This window comes from Schistocerca americana, chromosome 5 (genome assembly GCF_021461395.2).
Source record: "Schistocerca americana isolate TAMUIC-IGC-003095 chromosome 5, iqSchAmer2.1, whole genome shotgun sequence".
Lineage (NCBI taxonomy): Eukaryota > Metazoa > Arthropoda > Insecta > Orthoptera > Acrididae > Schistocerca > Schistocerca americana.
In genome coordinates, this window is record NC_060123.1 from 468616751 (window position 1) to 468627569 (window position 10819).

At 43.0% G+C, this 10819-nt stretch overlaps 1 protein-coding gene across 1 annotated transcript; it reads right to left on the reverse strand.

Moving 5' to 3' along the window:
* Positions 1 to 6306: 6306 nt before the first annotated feature.
* Positions 6307 to 9093, reverse strand: LOC124615311 (allergen Tha p 1-like). Its single transcript, XM_047143098.1, has 2 exons — positions 8876 to 9093; positions 6307 to 6650 (listed from the first exon to the last, which is right to left on the reverse strand). Exons 1-2 carry the CDS (start codon positions 9060 to 9062, stop codon positions 6460 to 6462), a joined length of 378 nt encoding a protein of 125 aa, XP_046999054.1. The 5' UTR covers positions 9063 to 9093; the 3' UTR covers positions 6307 to 6459.
* Between the last annotated feature and the right edge of the window lie 1726 nt (positions 9094 to 10819).

The window sequence follows — 10819 nt, forward strand, 5'->3', positions numbered from 1 at the left end:
ACCCTATCTGGCACACTAGTCTAATGGGTTACTAGATATCAAAATAGCACACACTCCGCCAAAGACCGTAGAACGTATTCGGCATGGGAAACAGATGTAAAGATACGACCGAAAGGAGAAACAACGCACCCTGATTGTTCTGTTTTACGATACTGTCTGAGCTGCAGGGAGGAAGACTTTCTCTGTTATTTAGGTTGTCAAGCTTTGGAGGGTTAAAATGTGCATCTGATGCTGCACGAGAAGGCGATGGAGTCATTGTGGAGGCACATTTACATTTTTGCTACGAATGTTTCTGTGATTTTTAGTGTTATGATTCATTGCAGTTTTGCATTTACTCTGTGTTAAGCAAAAATAATGTTCTAAAGCAGATGTTAAATTAACTTCAACCATTTAAAGTGCAGGTCAGCATGTTTTTATTCTGGATATATAACTGTGGCTACCTTATAATGTTGACTATTTTTACAGAATAAAGTTTCTCCTCTCTGATGTGGTTGCGCATAACTGGCCTTATAATAGGGACTGTGGGAAAACCAGCACGGAAGAGAATCGAAGCATCTGAGATGTGGTCCTACACAACAGTGTTGAAAATTAGGTGGACTGATTAGGGAATGAATGAGGACATTCTCCGCAGAATCAGCGAGACGAGGAATACACCGAAAACAGTGGAAAATAGGATGATACAATATCTGTTAGGACATCAGAGAATTACTTCCATGATACTAGGTTGAGCTGTTGAGGGTAAAAACTGTAGGGGAAAGAACTGGAACACACCCAGTACATAACTGAGGATTATCCTGAGATGAGGAGGTTGGCTCAGGAGAGGTATTTGGGACGGGATCCATCATACTAGTCAGAAACCTAACGACTATATTAATAAAAAAAGGAATAGGAAAAACTCACATCACGTGAAATATGTGTCTTAGGTCTTAGAACTAAGCTTTGGGTATTTTTCCCATCATGAAAAGATGATATATTTAGGAAAAAGTAATATTATCATGTTTGTTATCGCTTGTTTCCTCATACGTCTCCCACTTTATGATTTTTCTGTGCTGTAGGAAAGATAGTTCTTGAAGAACTTTGTCACACTATCTAGTAAACGCGCACCACTCGAACCTGTAAACACCTAAATAGGGAACTACTGCGTCTACGTCAGACTCAGTAGACAGCGTTAGCATCAGAGGTTGCCATACTTCAAATAGGCTCAGCGTGGCTGCACACGTTGTGCTCTGTACTGCCTATACGCTCCAAAGACTTGCAATGCTTCTCACAGAAGTGGTGTACCAGTGGCCTAACGTCGCAGGGGTTAAATCAGCAGGTGACAGAACTCCAGTTCGGCACTCTGCCTAGACCAGCAGGCGGCACTGCAGTCGCCGCCGAAGGTCACTGTTTCCGCGGACCCGTTTGTTTCTGTGGGCCATGAGATCGTAAGTAGTTGGTGTAGTATATTAACGTGGCCTGGGTATTTAGGGCGGTTCCGCCGAGCTCTGGAGCAGGTACTGACTGCACCCACAGTTCTTCAACCAGTGTCTCGATCAGAACATGCGCTATGCACGATGCCATGCGGCACCAGCCATCCCCGATAGAGGGAGCTGCCAGTGCATCGAAGTCGACCAGGAACGTGGTATCGCTCATAGACATTCTTTATGTTACTTTTTTCGGAGTCAATCCGTTAAACACACAGCCGGGAAAAAAATTAGTACTCTATTTTAGAGGTTTCCAATTCACTGAAGATCTATTATTGCAACAGTGCATATAGCACTCCGCCTTCAGGCCAGAAGTGGCCCATCGGGATCATCCTGCGGAGTGTCATTCTCAACTGAGGATGCGGATAGGAGGGGCGTGTGGTCATTACACCGCTCTCTCGGTCGTTATGATGGTTTTCTGTGACCAAGGCCGCTACTATTCGGTCGCGTAGCTCCTCAATTGGCATCACGAGGCTGAGTGCACCCCGAAAAATGGTACCCCAAATTAATTGAAACTCTCAGCTGCCGTCAGGTGTTGCTGATATACCTCGATGGGGACAGCTGAAAATGTGTGCTCTGACCGAGACTCGAACCCGGGATCTCCTGCTAGCATGGCAGACGCTCTATCCATCAATAATTATCATTTATTCTAGAGAAGCTGCACGGTCATCAATGGTATCCGGTCACTGACCTTCATCTGTGCGACTGCGCACAGGTTGCCCGAACTCTTATGGGAATCGTCACCTTAGTGATCCGCAAGTAATGGGTGTATGGGCAAATACCTATTAGGTACATTACGTATGTAGATTGTAGACAGTTGGGAATGTGGGTCTCACGGGAGGCCTGCAAGGGGTGGCGCTGTTCATCTGTGTCCTCGGTGGCTCAGCTGGATAGAGCGTCTGCTATGTAAGCATGAGATCCTGGGTTCGAGTCCCGGTCAGGGCACACATTTTTAGCTGTCCCCATCGATGTATATCAAGAAATCCTGTCGGCAGCTGAGAGTTTCAACTAATTATCATTTATTCTAAAGTAGCTACATGGTCATCAATGGTATCTGTTCTTTCGAGAACAGTTACTACCTAGATATAAATACAAAAATGTTCAGGACAAGGTGATGGTGTTCATTTAAGGTTCTTTCTGGCATCACTTAATTTTATCTCCACACCTGGGGACGCCAATCGTATAATTCGGCAGATATTACTGGGAGGCGTTTCCTGAAGTTGGATTTATTAGCCTTGTGAAGTTGGCTTTACATTGTTTACATTTACTAAGATTTTAGATTTTACTTTCGAGGATTGGCTAGTAAGTAAAGTTGATCGGTGGTTCACGAAATGCGCTAAGCCACGACCGAACCCAGACTTCCAGATTCCATTGTAGCAGCGGATATGTTAAATACTCGCAAATACAATACAGGCCTGTTACAGCAACTTAAATTATGATAAATGTAGTATCGTCTTTTGTTACTGCTGCAGTTGTTCACACTACATAAATTCGCTTTTGTAAAAACAGTGTTACGAATTATTATAATCTTTACTATTTGTATTCATTGAATACGGTAATCACCAGTGCAGCCCGTAGCCACTTGGCGCTCTGCAGTAGCAGTGTACAACAAAACTGCACGGCATTGTCCCGACTGTATCTGACTGTGCTGTTATTTCCATCGTAAGCGATCACCAGTTGTAGTGAACGTCAGACTAAAGCGAGGCTGCATAGTGCTTAAGTCATAAAATGCGCAATTGTGAGGGGTGGGCTTGTAATCTCCATACTGCCAGATTTATGTTGCACTTAGTTTCCCTAAATCACCCACGGCGAATGCCAGGAAGATGTCTTTTAAAACGTGTTGTGTGATTTCCTTCCCCCTCCTTGACAAACTGAGTTTTCACCGAGTCTACAGTGATCCTCGCGGAACGTTACACTCTAATTTCTCTTCCTTCCCTAAATAATAAAGCGTCGATGAAAACTTAATCGCTGTTTTGCAGTGAGTGTTTTACTTTGCGAAAAATAAAGTGGAGAAGATGCAAAAGTTGAGTGGTTTTTAAAAAATCACTAATTTACTCGCGGACTTCAGAAAGTAAGTTAACGTGTCGACCTACGCTACAGGTGTGGGGCGTTGACAGAAGAGGGTGCATGTTCTGGGTCATCTGCAGGCACAGTTTTGCTGCAGCTCGGATAACGGGTGCATCACAGTGCGCGATTGATGTGGCACGGCAGCTGCGAAAGTATTCCAAAGGCACGCGGGGCAGTTCGATTATTACGGAAAGACACATCTGAACTTCACACAGACTCACAGTCAAATTGTGGGTATACATGTGTTAAGTGCAGTGTTGCGTCCAGCCGTTGTGAAATAATGCCAACAATTTGACCAAGGCCACACAATCGTTGGTGATGCTATTCGGAAGTCCAGACATTGCACCATGCGATTTTCACCTTTTCGGAAGACTGAAAGAAAATCTTAGGGGAAACGATTTTCCAACGATGAGGACGTTCACACAGAGGTTCCCAGATGGCTCCGTGACTAAGGAGCGGGTTTATGACGTCGAGGAACTTAACGACTTGTAGAACCAGGCTCTCCGGCTAGAGCATTCCGTCCGCTATTGCCAGAGATCCTGTTGCTAGCTTGAAAAACGGTGTTATATATCTATCTCTGTCACTTTGAAGTGTTGTTCAGCAATTGGTAAAAGTACTTGGCTTTCCGTAATGATGCGTAACTTACATTTTGAGGCCCCCCTTTTGTAAAAAAAAGTACAATACGGGATGTATTCTGAACGTCTACCGCGAAATACAGTTTTGCTTCAATGAACGTTTACGTTTGTTATCACTCATAGGCATGAATATTTGTCTTACATTACTGTGTTGTAATATGGGCAACAGCTCTCTGGCTCGTATCCCAATGCTTATCAGTGAGATAGCACTTTAAGGGCGCCATCTTCCCCTTTGTGCTTCCTTCGGTTGTCAGGGGAAGAATGTTGGATCTCCGTCAGTCCGTCCTTGTGTAGACTTTCCACGCTGTCCCTAAATAACGGCAACCACAATGCGGGTTGGTTACTCTGAAATTTTACGCTGGGTTTCCTTGGCACTTATTGTCCTTGTAACTTATGCTCCACACCTACTGACATTTCTATCGACAGTTCCTGAAGCGCTGTCTTCTTTTGGTTTCCCTCGATTTCCTGATTCTTCGTCCCGCTCTGTCGCACACACAACTACTGCAACTGCTCCACAGCACTTCAGCTGCCACATCCCATACGTGTGAGAACATGAAGAGTAACTCATTGACATTTTTTATACCACTTCATGAAGTCCTCAGTGCATAACCTGGATATATATCATGGCGAAAATGTTAACGGACTATTCGCGCCTGCGGATGGCAATAAGTTTCAGAAACCGGTAAGGTGAACATTGTACTTATTAGGCGATCTTGGCGTAATAAGCTGTTATGTGAAGAATGCCTTGCACTATATTTGGTTTATTTTGCTTTCACATTCGTACGTCACAGTCTGTGAGTATCGTTTACTGTAAAACCTTGTTATCTGACTTCAGGGAGTCCATAGCTCCATTTTGTATTAGAACTGTCAATCATTTACAAACCACCGAGTTAGACTTTAACCTACTATAATATGTTATTTATCCATACACATCGTAATAACGGTTTGTTTGCTTGTTAATACATTCTGGACAAGTGTTTCTAAATATAATAGATATGTTCCCCTGGGGACGTCAACTCGGTACATGTAAGAGACATTCTGGGAGTGTTGTGTGCTGTGTAGGAAGTGCATTACGTAACACTGTTGTTTACTACTCTGTTTCGTGCTATACTGATCACCACTACATATGATACGAATGAAACATAACTGTATTTAGTACCCTGTCAAGTTCTCGACTTCCACTGCAAAAGTTTCCTTAAACATAAATGAATGTAATTAGTTCCAAGGCTCTAAATTTCGCATTTTCATCTTGTTAGAGCTTCAACAGTTTGTCTTTACAGTGTGTTTCGGATGTAAGTGCAGATACTTTAATTGTTGACGGAGGACAGTGTACTGAACAACAACATATAAGTATTTAATTCATTTGCAGACCAGTAATTAGACCTTTTAAAATTAACGTGTTTTTGGGTTTGTTAGTACCTCCAAGTACATATGGCAAGAACAAGCCATTAATGTTTATTTTCCCCTGGGCGGCAGGTCAGATGTAGAAGCGTGGATGCATGGATGCAAAACGGTTTGTCTGTACTGACAGGTGTAGTCCGCTTAGTGGTGCAGTTGCGACCTTGCAGGAAACATCAGTTAGTAAACTGTGTGACGTGTTTACGGGAACACTTCTAATCAAAACATGTTCAAATGTGCGTGAATTCCTATGGGACCAAACTGCTTAGGTCATCGGTCCCTAGACTTACACGCTACTTAAAGTAACTTATGCTAAGAACAACACACACACACACACACACACACACACACACACACCCATGCCCGAGGGAGGGCTCAAATTTCCGGCGGCAGGGGCCACACAGTCCGTGACATGATGCCTCAAACCGCGCGGCCACTTCGCGCGGCGGGAGAACACTTTTACACGCAGAAAACAAATAATTAAAACATTGAAGTTAGTACGTGTTAAGGTACCTGTGATCACAATATGACCACTTATACCCCTGCATGCGGGAACCAAAATGAGGCATTTTAGGGAAAAGGTATCTTAATTATGGAGAACTGTTCCCAAAAAGGGCTTCAGATTTTTCTTATATTACTTGCGTTAATGAGAAGTAGCTTTAAATCCAATATCTTACGAAGGGATTGTGGAGGATCTTTCGTTTACTGTGCATTTTTAATTTTGGAAGAGATACCAAAAGTCCTTTGATTAACAGACTTTTATTTTATAAGATGTGGCACACAACTATCATCAACGATCATCAAATAAATTACAGTTCTTTGGTGGTATCACATGAGACACAGCTTTGTGAGTTCCTTAGAGCTATCACAGTGCAGCGCCAAAGGCGTCCCGGTGTTTAGGCGGAGACCCTCTTGAGTTCCTCGCCGTACTTCTGCCTGTAGGTGCCGGTGGGGTCGTACTTGCTCTCCAGCGGCGTCCACAGGTCGGGCTTCTCCTTGATGAGGAACCTGATCACTTTCTCCGCTCCAGCCTTCTGCTTCTCGTTGCACTTGGCACAGTCGTTGGTCAGCGCGTCAGGAATGGCGGCTGTTTACAGACACGGAATACAATCAGAAAAATAACGACCAGCAAAATACTATGAAATGAAATGATTTGTGAGAATCTACATCTGATGTACAGTACAGTGGAGCTTATAAAGTTCAACGTATGAAACAATGGGACTTCTAATTAGTTAGGACATAATTCATTGCGAGAATAGTCCTCGTTATCATAATCTAGCTGTAATTAACCAAAGAGTGTGCTGCTGAACAAATATTATATCCCCTAACAATCAATTCAATAGTTATAATATTAGGTAAGTCACGTTCAATAAAAATGAATGTTGTTGTTTTAGGCGTATTGTCTTCGCTGCTTTCTTCAGACAGGAAACCGGAATTATTCACTCTTTGAGTCACTAACGAATATTACGGGAAATCCGTAAATGTAAATGTCTTGCTGATATAGAGGATGTCCAAAAAATCACGTTATCATTTCAAAACACCACAGCTTGGAAACTTTAAGAAATAGAGAATCGTTGTTTGTTGCAACACGTTTAGCAGCTGCTAAAGTTTTTCCTTTGCCTTTTGTAGCAAATCTGATTAGGAGTGCGTCAAAATGGCAGTGTACCAGGATAAGGCTCAATTTGTCATGTGGCAGACAGAATACAAAGGCACTTCCGAATTAAATTATCGATATCAGCAAGTGAGGGCGCTACAGGTGAAAACAAGCGTAATGAGATGTTTCAAAACCTTTACGAGGATAGTCAGTGTCGGAGGCTTTCCTCAAAGTGGACGTCCTTCAGTGCCTCAAGCGGCTGTTGACAGACTGCAAGCTGCAGATGTACGTCATCTTCCAGCATGATGGGGGTAAACCAAAACTTGGGGTTCGAACGTGTGGAATGTGCCGAATGCGGGGTGCGCTGAATGACACATTCCCTGAGTGGTGGGTGGGTCGTGATGGTCCCCCTGCGTGCCCCCCGCGCTCTCCTCATGTCCTGAAATTATGCTTCATTTTGTAGGATTGTGTTAAGGATCGCGTGTAAACATCATTCAATAATACTGCTACTCTTGGTGCACTAATCACTAAACGAAACAGAACTGTTGATGCTGCAATATTCGCCCACGCAGGGGCAGGCCTATAACATTGCGTAGATATTCTACGAGTGTTGGGGGGGGGGGGGGGGGGGGAGGGCCACAAACTGAAACTGTGGCATAAAAAATGGTTTGAGACCTGCTAAACGTTCTACAACAAATCACGATCCTCTAACTCTAATACGTTCCAAGTCATTATTCTTTTAAAGTTAGTGATACTTATTGAACATCCAGTACATTATTAATGACCATGGCAATGGAAGGTTGTGTAAGCTGTAATTGCTAGTGTCAGGTAATATTTAGAACATCTGCACTAATAAATTGAATATAATGTACCTCTTGCGAATCTAAGCCGTCAAATAAGATGTAATTTTGCTAATAAGTAGTTTTGAATTTCCATTTGAGGGGCTGCGTAATTGGAAGTCAATGAAGTAGAAAAGTGTTTCTCCATTACAGGACCTAGAAATTGTGATTCCAGGTAGAAACTCCATGTAGATTGTGGGAGTTATAGATAACAGATTTTATTTTTCGTGATATCTTGTATCTACAGGTAACTTGTTACAAAGTAACATGTCAAGGGACAACGTGGTACTTGATTTGCAGGAAAACTTTTTAATCTGGGGCAAAAACGCATGCAGGCCAAGAAATATTCATGTTAACATATGCAAGAATTAAGGAAAAATGGAATGTGAAGGAAACGGTGCAAAATAAAGAGTAACATAGAGAAATGTTGATGCTACTGGCATCCTACGTAAGAAGCAAGATCTTAACGATCAGACTAGATGGAAGCAGTGTGTAGATAGCGTTAAAGTGGGAATTAATAGAGTACTGAAATCGGTGTACACTACTAATATCTTCTCAAATCTGTCTAAACAAAGAAATATTTCACCAAGCAAAGATTTAAGCAAATAACGTTAGTAGTACTAAGGTCACCTGTTTCTTCCGATAAAACGAGAAATGTAAGCAGTGAAATCTCGTGGCTGTCGGTCAGGAGAAAAGGTGAAACTGACACTTCACCGATTTTGGTGCAAAAGGCGATAAGAAATGCGAGAGGTTGTATGAGATACATTCTTAAACTTACTGAAACATATTAGTAGAGGCGAAAGGAATTTAGAGGAGAAGTAGAAAGATTAAGGCCATGCACTAATTGTCATACATTTTGAGTAGAAGAACTACACTCACCCTTGAGCTCCTTCCCGTCGGGGGTGCAGGAAGCGTCGCTGTCAGAGAGCAGGCACTCGTGGTACTTCTTGAGGAGGCGGTCGTTGTGTAGGACGTCGTCCAGGTCGATATTGTCATACTTGGTGGTGTACGCAGCAGCAGCCGCCACAAGGCACGCCAACAACAAGGCGAGAGTACACTTCTGCATCGTGGCTGTTGGGAAACGTTATCGACTGTGGCTGTCCAGTGATGTGCCGAACACAGCTACAGCGGTGTAATATATACCTGCCAGCGCGTGACGTCACAGGTATAGGCAGTAGCGGTGACCTCGAGTGGTCCACGCACGTGGTCCTTTCTCAGAGCTGGTAGCGTGTTTGGTAGGCAACTGCTTCACTTCTCAGAAACGCCGTCACCGTGACGACTTACTGGGAATTTCTTCACCTCCTGTGTTGGATAATACCGCACTGTTAGACTTCCTGTTTTTGAGTTTCATGCTGACAACATATGAATCACAACAGACCAGACAGTGGAAAATCGTTGTCTGGGGAATACAGCAGAACTTGTACTGCAAGAGATACGTAACTGACAGCCGCAACACAATTAGTGTCGGTATAATGCACTAAAAAGTCATAAAGAAGTACAGAATGACTTCGTGCGTCACACAGTGTATCTAATATTGTAATTCATGTTTACAAGATCTTACTTTTCATCTGAAACACGTTAGGCAACATGTCGAAGTCCAAAATGAAACTATGTCAGACAGAAATTACATGGAGGTGACCTAATTGCTGAAATACAGGGTGATTCAAAAAGAATACCACAACTTTAGGAATTTAAAACTCTGCAACGACAAAAGGCAGAGCTAAGCACTATCTGTCGGCGAATTAATGGAGCTATAAAGTTTCATTTAGTTGTACATTTGTTCGCTTGAGGCGCTGTTGACTAGGCTGAAAACCAAACTACCCGAGGCAGCCCGTGACAGAGCACTTCATCACTGGCCTCCAAGAAGCCCTGATCTTACCCCCTGCGATTTTTTCTTATGGGGGTATGTTAAGGATATGGTGTTTCGGCCACCTCTCCCAGCCACCATTGATGATTTGAAACGAGAAATAACAGCAGCTATCCAAACTGTTACGCCTGATATGCTACAGAGAGTGTGGAACGAGTTGGAGTATCGGGTTGATATTGCTCGTGTGTCTGGAGGGGGCCATATTGAACATCTCTGAACTTGTTTTTGAGTGAAAAAAAACCTTTTTAAATACTCTTTGAAATGATGTATAACAGAAGGTTATATTATGTTTCTTTCATTAAATACACATTTTTAAAGTTGTGGTATTCTTTTTGAATCACCCTGTATATAGTAACATAAGCTTTTCTGGTTGTTGAAATGAATTTTATCTTCATTAACTACGTTGTGCTCTATCTGCTTTCACTCCTTGCTTTCATTTACGTGCAGGAATCAGTTAGTACGAGGTGTAACAGGCACAAGTGCAATATATTTCTATTGGTGACAGAAGACGATGTGTTGAAAGACATTACATCAGTATTTACGCTGAAACTTCCTGGCAGATTAAAACTGTGTGCCCGACCGAGACTCGAACTCGGGATCTTTGCCTTTCGCGGGGAAGTGCTCTACCATCTGAGCTATCGAAGCACGACTCACCCCCCGTACTCACAGCTTTACTTCTGCCAGTACCTCGTCTCCTACCTTCCCAACTTTACAGAAGCTCTCCTGCGAACCTTGCAGAACTAGCACTCCTGAAAGAAAGGATATTGCGGAGACATGGCTTAGCCACAGCCTGGGGGATGTTTCCAGAATGAGATTTTCACTCTGCAATGGAGTGTGCGCTGATATGAAACTTCCTGGCAGATTTAAACTGTGTGCCCGACCGAGACTCGAACTCGAAAGGCTAAGGTCCCGTATAAGGTCCAGTATTTACGCTATTTGCAGACAAATAATTATAG